Source organism: Solanum pennellii, chromosome 11 (assembly GCF_001406875.1).
Source record: "Solanum pennellii chromosome 11, SPENNV200".
Taxonomy (NCBI): Eukaryota; Viridiplantae; Streptophyta; class Magnoliopsida; order Solanales; family Solanaceae; genus Solanum; species Solanum pennellii.
The window spans coordinates 4,219,377-4,240,365 of NC_028647.1; the positions used below are offsets into that span (position 1 = coordinate 4,219,377).

At 35.0% G+C, this 20,989-nt stretch overlaps 3 protein-coding genes across 4 annotated transcripts; 1 reads left to right on the forward strand and 2 right to left on the reverse strand.

Moving 5' to 3' along the window:
- Positions 1-6: 6 nt before the first annotated feature.
- LOC107003131 lies at positions 7-7,673 on the forward strand. 2 transcript variants are annotated; one of them, XR_003575301.1, is made up of 7 exons: positions 7-998; positions 1,944-2,377; positions 3,909-3,967; positions 4,100-4,228; positions 6,149-6,284; positions 6,443-6,558; positions 7,062-7,145. XR_003575301.1 is itself a non-coding variant. In XM_015201397.2 (6 exons), the coding sequence occupies exons 1-6, from the start codon at positions 734-736 to the stop codon at positions 7,413-7,415; spliced, it is 1,377 nt and encodes a 458-aa protein (XP_015056883.1). In that variant the 5' UTR covers positions 7-733; the 3' UTR covers positions 7,416-7,673. The 2 variants fall into 2 exon arrangements, 1 of the variants encoding a protein (XP_015056883.1); XM_015201397.2 differs by lacking the exon at positions 6,443-6,558 and having other exon boundaries at positions 7,062-7,673.
- Positions 7,674-8,659: 986 nt separating this feature from the next.
- Positions 8,660-14,001, reverse strand: LOC107004646 (THO complex subunit 4D). Its single transcript, XM_015202928.2, has 7 exons — positions 13,776-14,001; positions 12,709-12,959; positions 11,154-11,300; positions 10,998-11,066; positions 9,544-9,728; positions 9,296-9,346; positions 8,660-9,106 (listed from the first exon to the last, which is right to left on the reverse strand). The coding sequence occupies exons 2-7, from the start codon at positions 12,916-12,918 to the stop codon at positions 8,920-8,922; spliced, it is 849 nt and encodes a 282-aa protein (XP_015058414.1). The 5' UTR covers positions 12,919-12,959; positions 13,776-14,001; the 3' UTR covers positions 8,660-8,919.
- Positions 14,002-15,087: 1,086 nt separating this feature from the next.
- LOC107002979 lies at positions 15,088-20,553 on the reverse strand. The gene is made up of 4 exons (XM_015201202.2): positions 20,402-20,553; positions 18,422-18,482; positions 16,765-16,905; positions 15,088-15,708 (listed from the first exon to the last, which is right to left on the reverse strand). Exons 3-4 carry the CDS (start codon positions 16,885-16,887, stop codon positions 15,265-15,267), a joined length of 567 nt encoding a protein of 188 aa, XP_015056688.1. The 5' UTR covers positions 16,888-16,905; positions 18,422-18,482; positions 20,402-20,553; the 3' UTR covers positions 15,088-15,264.
- Positions 20,554-20,989: the final 436 nt, after the last annotated feature.

Sequence of the window (20,989 nt, forward strand, 5' to 3'; positions counted from 1 at the left end):
CCTCCCCACCCCCAACCAAACAACACATTTAGCTCTATTATGTTCTTCATTTTCCCTTGCTAATTCAATCTTTAAAAAAAAAAACCAAAAAAATTATGTTTATATATATTCTTGTAAATCCTCACAACCCCACTTGAAATTTCCACTTGTAAAGCTCAAAGAATCAATCTTTAGCATCCCCATACAAAGTTTATAAGTGGTTTTTTTAAATAGTTCTAAATACATTCTTGATTAATTTTTTTTTCAGTTTTTCATTCAATCTAAAAAAAGAAAGTCAAAAAATCCTAAATCCATCACATATTCTTGTAATAAATTTCAACCCCACTTGAAATTTTCCATTATAAACTTCAAAGATTCAATCTTTAGCATCCCCATACAAAAATTAGTGCTTTCTTGATTAGTTTTTTTTTTCCAGTTTCATTCAATCTGGAAAAAAACTCCTAAATCTATCACATATTCTTGTAAATTATTGCAACCCCACTGAAATTTTTACTTGTAAATCTAAAAAAATAACAATCTTTAGTATGCCCATGTAAAAATTTGAGATTTTTCGTACCTTTTTTATTTTTTTTCCAGTTTCATACAATCTGTGAAAAAAACAGAAAATCTTAAACCATCACGTTTTCTTGTAAATTATTGCAACCCCATTTGAAATTTCCACTTATAAACCTCAAAAAATACAATCTTTAGTAGTAGAAATTGTTGATTTTTTTTTCTACTTTAAACTTAATTAATGTCAGTTGCTTGTGGATTTGAATGTGTTGTGGTTTTAGGATGTATGCGTTGGGTGTGGAAACGTTGTACTTACATAGGCAATGATGACAGTGCCACGTGGCCTCCAGCAACCTATGATGAATTTGAACCTATTCCTCGTCTTTGCCGTACAATTCTTGCTGTTTATGAAGATGACCTTCATAACCCAAAGTTTCCACCTGAAGGAGGATATAGGCTTAACGCCGATTGGGTGGTAAAGCGTGTGACATATCGAGACACACTCGGTAAACTTTTTATTCGCATTGCTGAATTAGTTTCTTAGGACAGTGTCTAAGACGACTCAACTTGTTTGGATAGTTGTTACCTATTGTATTGTATTGTTAGTATAAGTATAATGTTTGTTTTGACTTTTGAATGTTAATTGTATCGTATCATTGATCCCTTCATTAACAGCTTGTTTGGATGGTTGTTACGTAATTGTGTAGTGTTGTTAGTTTAACTGCCATGTTAGTTTTGATTGTTACTTAATCATATCATTAAATCCATCATTAACACCTTATTTGGATGGTTGCTACCTATCGTATCATATTGTATTGTTAGTTTGAATACGATGTTTGTTTTGATTGATGCGTAAATGTTATTGTATTGTATCATTAATTCCTTTGTTGATAAGTTAGATGAAAAGTTTCATTTTGGTGTGATCGCGTCGTTACCTTGTTTTTCTTCTTATATTGTCTTTGCTTATTATTTAACGAACCTATTTTATCCTTTTCTCACAATTTTCTATAATAACTTTGCCCCATATCCTACTTTTATTTATAATACTGTATGTTGCTTCTTGAAAGTGTGGCATTATTTAATGACAGAAAAATATACAATCTATACAAACATTGTAAGCATCAAAACAGCACAATTCTATAGGGGGGAAATGATACATGTAGGGTAGGAGCTAGTTACAAGGGAGTTCAATTGAATCCCTTAGCCTGAAAATGATATTGTGCAAAAAGGGAAAAAGATGTGAGAAATTTGTATAGTGTTAAAGGGGGTTTCAAAATTAGTTTAAGGTGCAGGTTCAAATCATTGGTGGTGTGATATTTTAGTATTTCTGAATCCCCTTACGTAATTTCTTGCTCCGCCGTTGTGTGCATTTACTCATAAAAAAATATATTGCTTCTTTTTTATTTATTTCCAACAATATTTTCATTTAATATTGTTTATTTTTCTCGCAGGTAATGCTCCACCTTATTTGATTTACCTTGATCATGAGCACCATGAGATTGTTGTAGCCATTAGGGGTTTAAATTTGGTTAAAGAAAGTGACTATAAAGTCTTGATGGATAATAAGCTTGGGAAGCAGATGTTTGATGGTGGGTATGTGCATCATGGGTTGTTGAAGGCAGCAATTTGGATGTTGAATAAAGAATCCGAGACTTTGAAAAGGCTTTGGGTTGAGAATGGGAAGAGTTACAGGATGATATTTGTTGGACATTCTTTGGGTTCTGGAGTTGCATCATTGTTGACTATAATCGTGGCGAATCACGGGGATAGATTAGGGGGTATCCCAAGGAGTTTACTCCGTTGCTATGCTGTTGCTCCTGCTAGGTGTATGTCACTCAATTTGGCTGTTAAATATGCTGATGTTATCCACTCAGTGGTTTTGCAGGTGAGTTGGTTTAGTCGTTATTGATTTGCCTATTCTAGTTTGTTACAGTCATGCTTTAGCAACATATTCAGAAAAATATTACTGCTTGATTAATATGTTGTACATTAGCTTGTGATTGGAAATGTTGGATATGCTGTTAGTGTGATTTAGACTAAAATGTATGTTCGTTCTGTTGATTTAGCTAGTTATAATTTTGGGCATTAGGAGGCTAGAGGAAAAGATTGAAATTTGATGCTGATAACTTAAAAGTCCTAAAACGTAGAAGCGGAATGAAGTTTTTTGAATGTCTCTATCGCAATCACCTTGTGATGAGTGGATGGTGAAAATGCGTTGGCTATGATCCTGTCCTTGTATTTATTGCAGATAAATGTGGTCTCTTGTTTATAGTTCGTCTTTGTGTCAAGATGTATTGGCATGTACATATAATAGAAGTAGGATGGGTGATCCCCAGAGAAGTCCTCGTGTTGCATCCCTTTAGTAGTAGTATTTTGCATTATGTAGTATCTTATGCTCATTAGCTCTTTTTATTTTGCTATTATGTTGTCGCTGTTTTCCTTTTTATCCTGTTATGTCTACACTTCTTTTGAGCCGAGGGTCTATCATTTGACCTTGTTTTTACGGGATTTTATAGGGAGCAACTTGTGTATGATAGCCATCAGATGAACTTCAGGAGACAGTTGCACTAACCTATGGCAGTTTTTAGTTCTTCTATATAACGACCAACTTAATGTAGATTAAAGTTTGCATAATAAGCTTATAACCAATATATTTCAGGATCATGACTTGGGAGATAGTCCGAAATGCAAAGTCAGACTATTTGACACTTCCAAATGGTCAATTTTTTTGTCGAAATAGCATAAAGTTCCTCTTGTCCCAAAAACTAGTTCATTTCAGTTCATTCTGTCTAAATCCTATCTTGTTCTGTTCAGTTGCGTATACCATTTGAAGTTTTCTCTTACAACTCATATCTTATAGATAATACATAATAAATAATTGGATCTAAATATTTCAACTTCCGATAACGAGGGGGAATTCGAAGCCATTAGAGTGGAAGAAGGGACATTTGTATGTGCTTTTCATGTGTTTAGTGTGCTTCAACTTCTGATTCTGGTGGACCCAAACAATTAATTAAAATCCATTCTAAGAAAAAATGAATAAACAAAAGGTATGTCTAGCAAGGGAAATTTTGGTCAATCCACTGACCGGAAATGGAACAGCCTCCGCTCTTAACCTCAGACCAAACATAGCTGATTCAGGCTTCTTACTAAGATGTATCTAACCATTATCATGTCATGCTAATTCATTTCTGTCAGCTAATAGTTGATGGGGCAGTCAAACTTTTAGGATATTGCAGTAAAATAATTACTCAAACCATGTTTGTGCTGTTTTTATCCGGGAATTTAAATATTGCTGGCTGAAAGCCATGAAGGCAATACAAGGCATTGATTTGTTCCTTATTTGCTAAATGGAACTTCATGAAGCAATCATGTTCTCTGAATTAACACGTCTATTCTGGCTTCTTCTTCTTCAGGATGATTTCTTACCACGAACACCCACCCCACTGGAAGATATATTCAAATCCGTCTTCTGGTTAGTTCAATTATCCTACACTCTTTGGGTGCAGAGCAAAGCCCTTGAGTTTCCTAAATTCCTTCGTGCTTTTTTTGCTATGGATGAATTGTTATAAGTATCTCTTAAACTGGGCGTTGATGCATTCAACAGTTTACCATGCTTGTTATTTTTGGTGTGCTTGAGAGACACCTTCATACCAGAAGGTAGGAAACTCAGAGATCCAAGAAGATTATATGCACCTGGTCGAATGTATCACGTCGTTGAAAGAAAATTTTGCAGGTAAATCACATTCAAAATATTGATGTACCATTCTGTCTTACTCTTTTCAGGCAGTTTTTACTTTTATGATCTGTGAAGAGGATTTGCTTTTTAGACACCCTTACCTCCTCATTGGCAAGATTCCAACCCTGTCACACGTGGAAATGCAGAGCGCTTGCTCCAAGGATAAAATATTAGAATTTCGCATCAATAGGTTCAGATGTATGATCTCACCTTGGTAACATACCACCGGACGTCTTGGACTAAGAAGCATTTTTGAACTATTCAAGATGTTACTGAAACCTTTTCATATTTGAACTATGTTAATTCCTGTTGTTAATAGAGCAATGCGGAGTAGAATTAATTTAGCATTGCATCAAAATTTGATGCCCCTCTCACCGAATGAAACTCTAGAAAAGAAAGGCTAATAATGCTTCTGGCCTAAATACACCAAGAAGAACTTGTAGGCATGCACAGTCACTAGGGCATGGAACAAAGTAATTAACTGCTAATATTCATCTTTGCTTGATTCAGATTTTATATTCGTAGAAGAGGCATGGAAGGTGTTCGCTTATCCTTCCATACAATTAGTCGTAGTATTACACTTGTAGTTTCTTGTACTTTGTCGTCTTTTGATTGTCATATTATTTTCTTGTGATTACTGTTCAAGATGATTTATTATGTTGTCTATAGAATTTTGCCATGACTTCTTTCACTTCTGTTATTTCTTTTTACTGTGCTGCTTTGGACTGTTTTTTCGTTGAGCTGAGGATCTACCTGAAACCTCTCTACCTCCAAGATAGGGGTAAGGTCTGCATACGGTGTCCCTCCCCAGGCCCCACTTTGTGGCATTACAGTAAGTAGTTATTGTTGTTGTAGGCATGGAGGTGTAGTTGTATACCTTTTACAATGTCAACTACAGAGAAGTTCACACAAGTCAAATCACTTATGCTAGCTAACTGATATACACCATCTACGCATCCAAATTTTTGAACCTAAATTTCCAGCCAGACAGAGTTCTTGTATTGCTATTGCCTACCATGATTTGCCATTTTCTACTGGTGAATTCTGCCTTTAAATTCCCATCTTTCAGAAGCCTTTAGTTTTAGTTCAACTAGAAATCACCTGATGTGATTTTCTTAATTGTGTCATATATAGAGGCTAATGATTGGACACATAGCCGTTCTGTTAACAGACTTAAGTACTTTACCAGACCTGATTGTTTACATTCCAAAAGTTTTAGCTTAAACTTTTTAGTTAGTACGTGTTTGCGGTCTTCTTCTCAAGTGCATTACGAATTGCCCGAGAGTGGAGCCAAAGTCTTATTTTTCTCATGCTGCGATCAGAGATCAATACTTACTGAACTTTACTGCTCACTGTGTTGTACTCCCCTATCCCAATTTATAGAGCACTCTTTCCTTTTTAGTCAGTCCCAAAAGAAAGACACCTTTCTTGTTACATGTTCAAAAAAATAAAAATAAAAATTTCTATATTTACTAACAATGTCAACTTTAATCTCCATTTTATGCTTAATGAGATGATTGATAGTCACACACACACACTAACATCTATGACTTATTTTAGACTACAAGTTTCAAAAGTCTTCCTTTTATTCTTAAACTCGGTGCCCAGTCAAACACCTTCATTGAAAGGAGAAAGCATTTGATACTATGCATGCTTAGATTCAGAGTTATTGAACAGATTGTTTACTGCTATTATGTATCTCATCAAAATGAAATCTTGGGGGTACCCGGTGTTGACCGCTGCTTGTTCTATTCTAAGTAAAAAGAAAAAGAGATCTTTTTTTGTTGCAACTTCTTTGGAAGCTGAGCTCTTGGGTGAAATTTCAGAAAGCCAGTTTGTAATTGATTTATCAATTTGCTGATGGTGTAACATTGATGCTTCATTAGTTTTTCTTAATCATATTTTGTTTCTCTTCAGATGTGGGAGATTCCCTCCAGATGTTAGAACTGCCATCCCAGTTGATGGAAGATTTGAGCATATTGTGCTGTCATGCAATGCAACATCTGATCATGGAATTATTTGGATACAAAGAGAATCAGAGAAGGCGTTAGCGGTAAGTGACTTATGGATATTTTTCCATTTGAAAAGAGAACGAAATCATCATTAATGATTTCATTTCGATCAAACATGTGAGCTAAATGTCTTACCTTCATTGCAAGTCTGAAGAGTCAAAAGAGACGAGCCTAATGTTAGGCTTTTTTCATGAATCAGATAAGAAGCGAGTTGCGTCTTTTTTCCCCTTCAAATATCAGTTTTCACAAGTAAATATGACAACATTTAAGGGAAAACGAGACGTGCAGACATTGACAGGCGTAATGAACTTCATGGTAATCCCTCGAAAGGAACCAAAAATTTCTAGAAATGATTAATTACACTAATACTCACCAAAAATTTCCAGGGTGAGTATTAGCCATGGTGTCCTAATTGTTATAAAGTCATACTTTTTTTATTTTTTGGGGGTATAATAGCATTTCTCCCACGGCCAACAAAACAATGCCCGCTTATCTCTGAATTCATCAAGTTGTTAAATTGTGTATAGCAGCTATCTAGTTACTGCACAGCTTTATTTGGTATTAGTTCGAGAATTTCATTCTTTGTGTTTGTCTTGCCTTATCAAGTTTGAACAATAGAGACACACCCCACTCCGTGACTGTTCCATATGTAGGTGAAACTAGACCTTCTGTGAGCTAAGTTTACGTGAATTTGTTTCAATTCCTAAGATCCCAAAGGAGCAGAATAGTGTGCCAAACGCTGCCATGTTTCCGCATCCTAGAAAGTCATTTTGATTTACTTGAAAATGTTTGTTGAAGAAATATATGGTTCCCTGCAGAGACTCAAGGAGGCTACAAGTGCTGAGGCACCGACAGTTCCACCACCGGTGCAGAGAATTGAAAGGCAGCATACCCTAGAAAAAGAACACAAGAAGGCACTAGAAAGAGCTGTCACTTTAAATATTCCACACGCCGTGCCAACAGACACAGATGAGGAACTATCGGTACACAAAGAGGAAGACTCAGGGCAAGGAGTAACAGAGACGGCTTTTCTTATAGAAGATGCATCCACAAGTACAAGCCATTCCACCGATGCAAGAACTAACTGGAACGATGTAGTTGAAAAGCTTTTCGCGCAAGATGAAACGGGGAAGTTGACATTGAACAAAGAAGCAAGTTGTAGTACTGAATGACAACCCTCTTTGAAGGTGCTCTTTCTCTCTTCTTATTTTTTTTTTCTTTCAAATTTTTTTTGTGATGGTTGAAGAAAAGTATTATTCTTGTTCAATTATTTGTACATTTTTCTTATGTAAAACAATATATATGAATTAGAAGTTCAATTCTAAAGCCCCAAAGAAGGGAATATAGAAACAGAAAAAATGAAAAGTGGTTGTAATTGCATTTTTATTTGTTTTGTTTGTGAAATGTTTTTGCATAGTTTTTGCTCCTAAGATGATGTGTTTGAATTTTTGACTCATCATGTCCTCTTCACTTTTGTCAATTGCTAGACATTTTTCTTCAGTCCATCGTTAAATTCATCGTTATATGTAATTACGAAAAGTCTCATTTTATTTGATGACCAATTTGGCGTGGTTGTGTTTACCTTTTTTCTCTCATTGGACTTTGCTTATTACATTATGTCGTACTAACGACGAAATATGATACGGTCAATCCAAAAATTAGGGAGTATTTGTTATAATAATGCAAATACAATACGATACATTATAAAATTATATGTACCATCCAAACAAGTTGTTAATTGTTACTCATAGTATTAAAATATCAACACACAATAAACCAACATAAGAATACACAAAAAGCAATTGACATAGTATCACATGGAAAATTTAGAAATTCAAGAGTGATAATTTAAAATCAAGAGCTCTCCAACTTACACGTTACAAAAATAAAGACATTAATATCTTGAATTTTACGATTTCTCTCTTTTTCTCCATGTAAAATCTAAAACTCTTAAACTTCAAATCCTGACTCGTTCCTCGGTTCCTATAAGTATCTCTCCCCCATAAACTCCACAACCCCTCACTCAACAACAACTTCCATCACACTTAATAAATTTCATTTTCCCTTTCTCAAACATGTCATAATGTCATCATTGACTCATGATCATCATCGTGAAAATGCAGAAGTATACACTGATTCATTTATATGCATGAAGAAATCACTTGAACTTCTTGAAGAAATCAACTTGCCACGTGGAATCCTCCCATTGGAGGACGTCGTCGAGGATGGTCGAAATCATGTAACCGGGTTCGTTTGGTTGAAACAGAAGAAAGAAAACGGATGATTACCTCAACATGTAAATGATTTTACTGACTGAATACGTTATTGTTGTAATATCAAAGCAGGTAAACAAGTGTTTTGCAATATAAAGTTTTCACTCAATTAACTTTATCACCTCAAATGGATGGGAGTACAATTGAACAATCTAATTACCTTAAGCATAATTTAAGCAGAACTACAGATGCATAGGAAGATGGGAAGGCAAATAAACCACTCTATTTACGATACGTTCAATAGGGGATTAAAAAGCATTCATCAAATGATCGATTTATCGTACAATCATATAAACGGCAAGAAACTACAACTGGAAAGCATGAGTTTTGGTGGCGTGATACAGAGACATAGTAGACATGATTAGTTCTTCTTGTTAACTCGCAAGTTATGGAAGCGCCACATCTAAGTTTGCATGGCGTCAGCGTTGGCGTGGTAGCTGTCCAGTTCCTTGTCAAGATCCTCAGCTGACTTATCAGCGCCCCTGCTACTTCCCCTACCACCGCGGCCACGACCTCTACCCAAACCACGACCGCCACCACCACCTCGACCACGTCTAGGTGCATTCCTCAAACCACCACGGCCCCTTTGACTGTGAAAAGAAAAATGAAATCTAGGTTATACACATTCTATAACACATGCAACCATGAAAAACAGCTCATACTGAATACTGAACATCTCCACCGATACGTATTTATACATGTATTTTTCTTCTTTTTTTACGCCCATAGAAAGTACATATATTGTTGAGCTAACAAGAAAAACCACATCTGAAATTTACCTAGAACCACGACTAGTAGCAGCTCCTCTTCCACGAGCTGGACCACCCGACCTGCAGATATCGAAGTACAAATTCAACTCTTAAAGAAAAGAACAAACATTTGCACAAAACCTTTGGTAAGATGTTTATACACAGAAAGAGCTTTGAGTATGTAACCGTAACGCACACGGTTAGCATTCAAACATACACAAACATGAAACAACAAAATTCTCAGTCCAAAGGAAGAGATGGTTAATAGATTAACATACGCCATGACAACAGTCCTCCTCCGGTTGGTTCCTCCAACTACATTTACACGAGCTGACAAAGGAATTTCTGGGTTGGAACCAACTATTTCAATCTTCATAGGCTTCCCATCCAACTGTACATTGTTATATCTCTTAAGAGCTTGGAATGCATCACTTCTTCTGGCAAAGACCACCTCAGCAGCGCCCTGAAAGTTGAGATGAGATCAATTTCACATTTAAGTACAAAACTAAAAACAAGCATTATAAAATTCAGAAACATTGAGCCAAATACAGAAAAATATTTGATAAACTCGTAAGCAAAGACCAAAGCAACAAATACACATATCCGCATATGTATGCAACTACGGACATGTGCTATCTTCTACTTCTTTTTCCTGAACACTAGTACATTATAACGAAAAAGGATTAAAAAAATTGATTTGACACACTATTATATCAAGGAAAAAAAAGACCTTCAAAAATAAATGTCAACACATATTAAACAGTAGAGAGCAGCACTTCCTAGAAAACCAGTGAGAGGGACTTGTAGGCCATTTTCAATGATCCCACTTTGCTAAAACCGCTTGCAATTATATCCATAATCAATTTAAAAGTCTTTGTGATACCTTCAAACCCCCTTATTAACTATAATTTATTACTGCCAAGTTAATCAGAGAATATATTTTTCATGGGTCTTCAAATCTTGATTTCATACAATACTCAAGAGTTGAAGGCTAAAGAAATTGAACTGTCTTCTTGCATCATTTCATATCATGTTTACAAGTCATACTAGGAAATTTCCACAAAACCAAACTACTACTATGAACTCAAGACAAATCTCTACAAACAAATGCTACTACCAAATAGCTTACTGCTGCAACTCTATATGAGAGAATACGTGGTTCTATTGAGATAGTGCCTATTTTATTTTCTGCAGTGGTAATATAACAATGAAAGACCTACCAAGAGTAAACTAGCAGCATGCGACTAAGAATTAGTATATTCAATTAATCCACAACTGAAGGTCTTGAAACAAATAACAGGAGACAAAGGGTCCATTAAATTTACAGAGACATATCAATTAATTATAGATCTTTTATTATATCAAATTCTTTTAACCAAATCTCCCAAGAGCCAGTAGTGTAGGATTCAAAAATTTTGACATCTTAAAGTAGGATCTATTCTTCTATACCTTTCACAGCCATGCCAATCTTCGCACGACTTTAACTTTCTTAGAACATCATCAGCGAACTGCTGGTGATATTCTTCCTTCTTATTCTCCTCCTCTCATCTTGTTATAATTCAATCATGTTTCTCTCTACCACATTAAATAATAATACACACAAATTCTTGTAGTGTTATCTTTAAACAGCAAATAAACAGATTCATTCGTATTAATAAACATATAGCAACTTAGCAAAAGTAAAAAGACCCTGAAAACATCATAATACAAAATGAAGAGCAGAATAACTTACACTTGGACGTCCATTTTTGTCATAGTGGATTGCAAATCGTACTAGTTCTCCCATCTCCGAAAAGAGTTCCTGTGTTTCAAGACTGGTTTTAACAAATCTTCAAAGACATCTATTGCAAAGGAGGGTATAATGCGAGAAGACAAGCTCAAGGTGTACCCTTATATCTTCATTAGTCACTCCAACGTCTAAATTAGAAACATATAACTTTGTGCCACTCTCCAATACTGATGACAGTCCTGCAGCTCTAAGGCTATCTTCAAACAAACCATTCTGCCATGGCAAATTCTTGGTTCTGCGGAAAGTCTGAAGCAAGCATGCCGGAAAGATTAACAGGTGTGAAAGCAAAAGTCAGCATGCTACCAAACAATTAGATAAATTCACCATTCTTCGACAGTAGATCATTTCATCAAAGTTCCATCGCACTACGTAGTTTCCAGTTAAGTTGAATTGCTCAAAAAAATGCAATCTAATAGCAAAAGAGAAGTCAACGATGCAAAATTAAGTGTAGATGGGAGTTAAAAGGAATTGACCCACTGCACATCAGGTACTTAAGCAAAAAGGTAAGAGCTCCAGTTCTGATGTTCAAATGAAGCCACCTTTGCAAAAATGCCTTGAAATGAGATGGTAACAGAAGATCTTGTCCCTTAGCAGTTCCACAAAATGCAAGTAGAATTCATGAAGTCAGCCACAAACTCCCTCTTTAAACCAATAATGAGAAATCTAGAGTGATTGCTACTAAACAATAAGGATAACAGACGGTTAAGAAAGTTCCCTCTAATCTCTATACATTTAGGAGTTAGGGATGTTTAAATGGTGTGAAAGCTCTTAAATTTTCAGTTAACGAATCTCCCCAAGAAGGATGCTACAAGGAAGTGATTTGCCTGAATAGGGCCACCTGAATCTCCCACTTAAATCAAAATCCATCAGCAAACCTCTAGCAAGGAGAAAGTTCAAAGATCATCAACAATTGTTACAGTTGGAACAGCTTATTATGGCTGAACCGAAGTAGACATCTCCTTGGAACCATAAGGATAACAGATGGTTAAGAAAGTTCCCTCTAATCTCTATACGTTTAGGGGTTAGAAATGTTTAAATGGTGTGAAGGCTCTTAAATTATCCGTTAATGAATCTCCCCAAGAAACATGCTACAATGAAGTGATTTGCCTGAATAGGGCCACCTGAATCTCCCACTTAAATCAAAATTCATCAGAAAACCTCTAGCAAGGAGAAAGTCCAAAGATCACCAACAATTGCACTACAGTTGAACAGCTTATTATGGCTGAACCAAAGTAGACTTCTCCTTGCAACCATAAGGATAACAGACGGTTAAGAAAGTTCCCTCCAATCTCTATACATTTAGGGGTTAGGGATGTTTAAATGGTGTGAAGGCTCTTAAATTTTCAGTTAATGAATCTCCTCAAGAAGCATGCTACAAAGAAGTGATTTGCCTGAATAGGGCCATCTGAATCTCCCAATTAAATCAAAATTCATCAGAAATCCTTTAGTAAGGGGAAAGTTCAAAGATCATCAACAATTGCACTACAGTTGAACAGCTTATTATGGCTGAACCAAAGTGGACTTCTCCTTTGAACCAAAAAAATCAAGAGTCGCTTGTACGTCAACTAAACAAAAGCAGAGCTTCAGTTGTGTTCATAAAGCATATCAGATGAGTCTATGAAATCATAAGATTTCGCAATAATTTTGAGCTTGCCTTGGCAATGGTGTAGGCTGATGGCCGAGCATTCACGCCAAGTGGCCCTCTACGAGGAGCTCCTGTTGTCCTTCCACCTCTAAATGATCCACCTCTAAATGACCCCCCTGCCCCTCTTCCACGTCGGGCCCTGCCTTGACCCCTACCACCCCTCTCGGTATTTCTCCGACTTTTTATCATATCATCCAGGGTCATATCCAGTGAAGCCATGATGATGTAAGCAGACTGGTAAAACTTCAGCTAAAGCCAATCTGTAAGAAAGGAAACAAAGCAAATTAACAATGATTATTAAAATCATGTTTAACAAAAACAATTGGCAAGAAAAAAAACACTACAACTACAAAAATGTTCTAGAAACTGTTCCAACAAAGGGTAGAATCTTAAAATGACATTTAAACGAAAAAATGTTTCAACAATTAGACAACATAAATGTCAAATCTCAAAGGAATTACTAATAAACATGGATCTAAAACATATAGAAAGAAGTGGCAAATATACATATGGCTGTGTCAGCGTGAAATATTTACCAGGAAAAAAAACAGCAAAACCAAAAATCATTGAATACGGCCAAAACATGAACTTTCTGCAGCTACAATAGCAAAACACGACTAGAATTGACAAAAGTTCACCTTTATATTTAGAAACAGATGATACAATCAAGGTTACACATGATACAAACAGATAAACAAATCAAAAACCAGCAAAAACAAAATTCATTGAATAAAGCTAACACCTGAGCTATTCCGCAGCTACAATAGCAAAAAGATACATGACATCAAAAGCTTACCCATACATACAAAAACAGATGAAAGAATCAAACAAATTAAAAACCAGCAAAAACAAAAATCATTAAATAAAGCTAAAACCTGAGCTATTCCGCAGCTACAATAGCAAAAACACAATTAAAAAACACAACGAAAGCTTTCCAATATATATAGAAACATATAAACAAATCAAACAATTAAAAAACCAGCAAAAATAAAAATCATTGAATAAAGCTAAAACATGAGCTATCCGCAGCTACAACAGCAGAACAAGTTTCAAAAAAAAAAAGCAACAAACAATACCAATATATGCAGAAACATGCCACGAACGTACAAATCTGCAACTTTTCGCTGGATATGGTGAGAAATACAAGAGAACGAGTAATTATGAAGAAATTTTCAGGATTTAAGATAGAATCTCCATTGATGAGAAGATTTTTGATCGAGAGAAGAAAAAATGTTGTTAGGGTTTCAGAGAACAAAGGGGAATTGGAGAAAAATTTCAATTTAGGGCAATTTGTTTATTGTTCCGTGTATAAATTGCTTATATAGTACTGGAGTCAACGAACTCGACGACTTCCTGTATAAGAAAGTCTATTGGGCCTCTCTAAAGTTTGTCTATTAGGCCCAATATATAAATCGTGTTGGAAAATTATCCGTTCGAGCAAATATATGATATGTATTTAAAAAAAAAAATACTACGTAATTACATGATGTATTGTTTGCTATGTATGGCGTGAAAATTTAATGTATCGGCGAGTTCTAAAATATTTGAAATTATTGTAATTCTAAAAAAAATGAAAAATGATGTAATTAGCGCCAAAATTTTTTATGTTTGTTTATGTACTTTATACATTTATTTATTTGTAAATGTGAGAGTTTTTTTTAAGATACGACACATAATGAGTATTAAGGATTTATCGGATATGATTTATTCGCTTTATATCTATTCACATAGAGCAAATTGGTACACTGTATTGGGAATATTTTAGGTAATTATTGTTATATTTAATAATTATACAAACTGTCATTATAATTATAATTGATAATAAGAACACAAAATGTTGTTATTTTTGAGATTTTATTGAACTAGGGTTGTATTATTGAAATAATAGCATAGATTAGATTATTCACTTTACAAAAAGTAAAATATATGTATTATGTCCAAAAAAAATTACTTTTTTTTATAACAAGGAAAACCCGCAGCCCTATTTATTCTTTGGGTGCGGAGAGGGTAAAACCCCCGCTCCTATGCAATAACTCACAAACCACATAGAAGAGGTAATCCGCACCAGGCAAGTCTGGTGCGACGAGGTCGATCCAGAAGGCAAACCCCTTGCTTTCGCTGACAAGGGGTTTCGAACTTGAGACATCCAACATGGAAGTCCCAAGCCCAAACCACTGGGCCACCCCGAAGGGTTCTTATGTGCAAAATTTTAGCGATATAATCTTTGATTATTGCTTTTCATTTTCAATTTACTACAACAACAACCATAAGCGAAGACGGGGAGGGTGGAGTATATGCAGACCAACGTTACCTCGCAAAGGTACAGTAGATCTTACATCTAATAGCACTTCGTCTTAAGAAAAATGATTTATCAAAAGAAAGCATCAATTTTGCTTGAAGAAAAAAACATAAAACTCCATATAACTTGTTGGAAGTAAACTAGCAGCATCCGATTATAATGGGACTAAACACAATGCCATGATGCAAAGCAACCATTGATACAAAATTCAATTATTCTGAAGAGAAAGATAATCTACTTAGTCACAATAAAAATTCAATAATGATCTACCTAGGAGCATATGACCTCATACTGCTCCAAGGAAACTTTGCTGGTGCAGCGCCAACATCACGACTTTCTCCACCACGATCGCGGCCAACATCTGAACGCTGTCCACTACGATGGTCACGGCCACGACCAAATCTCATCTCTGACCGATTCCTTCCATCTTTCTTCTCGTCAAGCCAATGCGTCTTCTTAGGTTCATCATCCTCAACAATGCTAGACTTAGATTTCTTGCTCATATTCTTCTTTTCCTCTTGGATCACTCCGATAGGGAAAAGGTCGGGCGATATAGATAATGGATTCCTAAGAGTAACATAAGCTTTTTTGTAGTCTGGTTTAGCAATTAACAGCCCACCTCTCTTTTTCTTCTTTCCATCCATGTTAAGGGTTTGGACCTTTTCAACTTCAAAACCGTAGAGAGACTCCAAAACCCTTTTTATCTCAATCTATACATAAAAGTTCAAGAATAGTTCATATAGCTGATGCACTCAACACCGACTAGCAAGATTATGCATTTCTAGCAACAAATGTAGAAATTATTTATTCGCACGCACCATGAGGGAAATATAGAGATTTTTACTGAAAGATTTCATGATAGGAGTCTAATCATTTGAGGAAAAAGCATGAGAGACAATGAGTTATTAACTCAAATCACCATGTGACCTAAAGCTAGTTCACCTACTACTCCAAAAACACACATTTCACCATCACTTCTTATTCCAGACAAGAGAGCTTCCAAGAATAAAAGAGCAGAGATCAGAGAGCAATTTATTCACGAGAACAATTTCCAATACTACTTTGTGTGCAATGTAGATCCCCTCCGAGCAATATGCAAAGATTTCTGTTCATTTTTGCAAAGATTTTGCAGGCAGATATCTGAATTCATACTACAAGCAGAACTAATCATCTACGCAAACATTTAACTGGTAGGATATATATAACTATTGCACGATCACCAGACTAAGACCCAAATCAGGCGAATTAAAATTAACAAAAGGATGACAGCACATTGGGCAGTATATTAAGCAGCTTTGCAGATGGGCTAAGAGAAACATCAAACAACAGGAAGAAGCACAAAGGAATTGCAAACAAACAACTCAGCACTACCCAGTTCCCATTCGACCCGTCATTATTCATACAGCAACAGATTTGAAATAAGCAATATGAACAACCTCAAAGTAACATTAAAATAAATGGAATCATTTCATACAGCAACAGATTCAAAATGAGCAATTCGTACACCAACAAGGTAACACAAAAACTAGACAGGCAGATCAGATCCAATAAGTTATGGAAGTCTCAAGATCCTTCTTTATAAAAATGCCAAGTTGGAATACATACTTTGAAAATTTTAAGCACATTAATCTTTCAAAGGGCAATAAAACCCAAAGATAGGAGGTCCCAAAATTTTACTTGCTCTAACACTTGAAATATCGACGACTAGTTTGAGATTGAAGGGTAGTTCTTGTTGTAGTTTAATAAATATTATTAATATATGTTACCTTGGAAGCAGAGGGGATGGTTTTGAGGGAGATCTCAGTGATGTTGGAGAAAGAGGAAGGCATGAGAAGTTTAATTGGAAGATTTGCGAAGTTCACAACTCTTCTTCCCAATCTACTCCCCATCACAATGATATGAATCACCTACAATAGAAATCTTTTAGCAACCAAAAAAACAAAATATACAAATGATACAGAGAGATATACTTGAGCAGTAGTTGAACCACACCAAACCATATGGCAAGAGAAGGTCCAAAGTGGACAAAAACGAATGTGCATTGTATATCCAACTATTTGATAGAAAAACAAAAACATGTTAATCAATGGAAAAAAGTAATTAAAAGAATCAAAATAGTACCCTCAATTTTTCAGATGAACAAATCAAACTCAAAAACCAGCAAAACCAAAAATAATTGAATACAAAAACATGAGCTTCCGCAGCTACAACAGCAAAAGATGATTAAAATAACAAAAGATTACCAATACATGTACAAACAGATTAACAAATCAAACAATTCAAAAACCAGCAAAAGAAAAAATCATTAAATAAAGCTAAAACCCGAGCTTTCCACAGCTACACTAGCAAAATCATGATTAAAAAGCAATAAAGCCTTACCAATATATGTCAAAACATGTAGAAATAGATGAACAAATCAAACAATCCAAATAACAGCAAAAAGAAAAATCATTGAATAATTCTGGCTGTTTTAAGTAGACTCATGGGATATTTTAGACTTCGTTTTCCTTTCCCTCAAATTTCACAAAAATTCCTGCGTAGAGCAGTCAGCTTATTCAATTCATAGGCAAGACGATACAGGGGATCATCTCCGGACTCCGATTAATTCAATCTTCATCATCTTGTTAACACCAATATAAGATACAGAATTTGGTGATTAACTTCCGAATACTAGTAACCACTAACCACCAAGGCTTTCCAATTAAAATAATCAAGTCAGTTTCACAGTTGGCTAAAGCAGTCAGTCACTTGACAGAAAGCATTACCCACCAATACGAGTATACAGATACAGCAGGTGAGAAAAATAATTAGAAAATGATAACAGATTGTTATGTTATAGAAAGACTATAAGCAACAAGTCATACTACAAGGCAATCGTTATACTATCTAATTGCCGATTTAGTAAAATAAAATAAAATAAAATAATCCTTATGCTTTTTTGTAACGCATCAGCTTGAAATCAGATGGATTACTCCATAATCATCATTCCAAAGATTCTTTTCATTTAAAGGGATGGAAAATGCAGGCACCAGCTAAACAATCTAAACTTCAAACTGCATATACCCTCATTAAGTCCTCCCAGGTCTACAACATTTGCTGTTTCCAGCGCGGCATTTCCTTAAAGGAAAAGGAGTATTGAGGAAATGAACAGATAAACCATTTTAAATCGTGTATTTAAAAAAGGGAATCACATACAAACATACTTAACATCCCAAGCCAGACATCTGATGGCAAATATTTAGTGAAGTTTTTTTTTTTTGAGAAAGGTAACGTTCTTTTAGTGAAGTTCTTTTATTGAAGGTAATATCTTAGTGTTCAATTAGGGTCAATGCACACAGAGTTACACCGTATAAGGTAGAATAAAGAACACAGCAGTACACTAACACAAGTAAAAATATAGAACGGGAAAATAGAGGAGCTTACGTTTGTCAGTGAAAAGTGTATTCTCTATTTCTTCAGCTGGAGAAGTCTGAGTTCAAAAATCCTACAGAAGGTGTAGCAAGTATCCATTGTATTGGTTAAAACTATGAAAAAGCAAAGATTCAAATGAAGGTTGTACTCATAAAACCACTCTAATTAACTAAAATGTTAAATGACAGCTTACTATGAGTAGAATATATATCAAAAAGCATATCTGTGGTAAAAGTGCAAATAACAGACATATGCCAGGGACAAGCATATATGTGGTTGATACATTAGGTTAACTTTTTGGATTTTTTGATAATTCCTCAAGCTAGCTGCCTCTTTAGTAAAAAAGGCTTTCGTGAAAAAGACCTTGTCGCTCTTTATACTAAGCTACTTTAGTTTGTTCTACAAATTAAGAAACTGTTCTTTCTTGTTGAATTATTTTTCACTCACCTATTGAACACGCTCTTTTTTACAAACTTCAACAACATAGAAGTCGCACAAGCAGGAGGATATAAACTTGAATTTTCTTTAATTTGACATGAAATATAATACTGTCTAACATAAAAATTGCATAATATGTTATTTTCATACACCGTAAGGGAAAAAAAGAGGAGAGAAGATGAAATAGTATTCTAACAGATTCAGAAGTCTATCACAAGATATGCCATGAAAATTTCAGAAGTGTATCGAAGAATTGGGGAAATAAGAACAATTGAAGGGTTGTGCTTTTCCTAGTTTATGGTTCCCACAATTTTCTATTTTTCTGATTAGCCATTCACCATTGAGTTTTGTGGGTAAAATAGAGACCCAAAGCAGCAAAGTTGATTTTTTTTCAATTCCTTGCCAGCAAAATACTCCTCATGCACCTTTGTTGTTTGTTTTTCTAGACCATGAATTTCCTGGGAATATTGATTGGTGTAGTGATACTGGTGCCTCAGAATAAACCAAGTGGGTCATTCTTGATTATTGAGGTCCTAACTTGTTGGTTTTTCCCTCATTCCCACTCTTACCAAAACTGGTCACCGAACCCCTTTTCAACTTTAATTGACACATTTATTTCAGCTGTACTGTAAGTCTTTCTTCTTTTTGGCCATTTTGTACATCTTCATTTGCATTTTGGTTTATGAAAGCACTCATTCACATATGCATTACCAGTGTATGTTCCTACCTATTATCTAGATATACCAAGAAAGATGTACGATCTAATGAAGCCACTATGAAATATTCACTCATGGGTGAGGCAAGCTGTTCTATCTATTGACGTTAATACAGACCTTCAGTAGATTCATAGATAAGCACTGTAACATTGTAGTGGGACAAAGTCTGACCATACTTCTTCGGAGTGAACACTCATCCTAACTGATAAAATTCCTTACCATATAGTTCCACAATGTAGTAAAGGAGAAATGTGAAAAGAACAAAGATGACCAACCAATTTTTTCCAGTCGAATAAGTTACTGCTTTCAACTTATCCAGAGCAAACTGACTCATTTAGTGGTAAGCATCATCATACTCGCTGAAGCATAAATAGACTCATATATATAATTGGCTTCAACGTAAGAAACGCCTATTTTGAGCTTACACCCCTTTAACATCCTAAGCTTCTCTCTTATTTTTCAGCCTATCCTAATTTCACCATTCTATTAGTCAAGATGTTTGAAAGAAAGTCCGCTTTTGGCCCCGTTTCAGCGTTTTAGGTACTTTTTCATCTTTTAAATGGGTTTTTATGTATTGCACCATGATAAATGACAATACAATCTGCTAGTTTTCTCACTAAACTTCTCTTCTATCTCTTCTCTGTTCTTTGATACCAATAATTTGAGATCAAAATTCATCAATTGAACCAACAATACAAACTATTCTACACATGATACAAACAGATGAACAAATCAAACAAAACGATCCGAAAATCAGCAAAAACATAGGTAATTAAATAACCCTAAAAATCAACTTTCTTCAGCAAAAAAACAATTAAAAAACGCTATGAAATCTTACCAATATATGTAGAAACACGCAACGAAAGCACAGATCTGCAACTATTCGCCCGAAAATGCAGAGAAATGAAGGAAGGAGAAAGAGTAATTAGGGTTTAGAGAGAGAATTAGATTTCGGGTCGAACGGTAAAGGGAAGTTTATTTGGGCCTCTCTAAGGTTCATCTCTAGGCCCAACACAAAGCCTGTTGAAATTTTGCAAGGCCGAATTGTTTGTTTTTCTTTGGGCGAAATGCACGAATACCTGATTTTGAGATCGTTGTTTAAGTCAAACTTCATGTATATTTTATTGAGATAGTGTTGTTGACAAGATTAAACTTTAGACATGCACTTTATTTCGAGTAAATTTAAGTAACAAATTATTGCTCCAAATTAACTTGTTTTTTCAAATTTTGACAATCGATATACAATTTAACTTTAAGTGAATACAAATTTAAAATTTAAGTTTAAATATAATAAATAACAAATTTAAAATTGAACTTGTTAAAACAATAAAAAAAATCTAACAAAATCGTATTGTAGTAGTTTTAATTTATAATTGCTTTCGAGTTTTTTCAGTAACATCTACCAATGTATTTTGCTTTTCTTTTT

Bases quoted from the DNA above. Each gene is read 5' to 3' on its own strand.
- LOC107003131 (XM_015201397.2), top strand. From the start codon at position 734: ATGTCAGTTGCTTGTGGATTTGAATGTGTTGTGGTTTTAGGATGTATG. The intron at 4,229-6,148 runs GTAAATCACATT...GTTTCTCTTCAG, and splicing joins GTTGAAAGAAAATTTTGCAG to ATGTGGGAGATTCCCTCCAG. The intron at 6,285-7,061 runs GTAAGTGACTTA...GGTTCCCTGCAG, and splicing joins AATCAGAGAAGGCGTTAGCG to AGACTCAAGGAGGCTACAAG.
- LOC107004646 (XM_015202928.2), bottom strand. From the start codon at position 12,918: ATGGCTTCACTGGATATGACCCTGGATGATATGATAAAAAGTCGGAGA. The intron at 11,301-12,708 runs GCAAGCTCAAAA...TGCTTGCTTCAG, and splicing joins CAGCCTACACCATTGCCAAG to ACTTTCCGCAGAACCAAGAA. The intron at 9,729-10,997 runs GTAAGTTATTCT...CTCAACTTTCAG, and splicing joins ACAAAAATGGACGTCCAAGT to GGCGCTGCTGAGGTGGTCTT.
- LOC107002979 (XM_015201202.2), bottom strand. From the start codon at position 16,887: ATGGGGAGTAGATTGGGAAGAAGAGTTGTGAACTTCGCAAATCTTCCA. The intron at 15,709-16,764 runs GTAACATATATT...TTTTATGTATAG, and splicing joins CCATCCCCTCTGCTTCCAAG to ATTGAGATAAAAAGGGTTTT.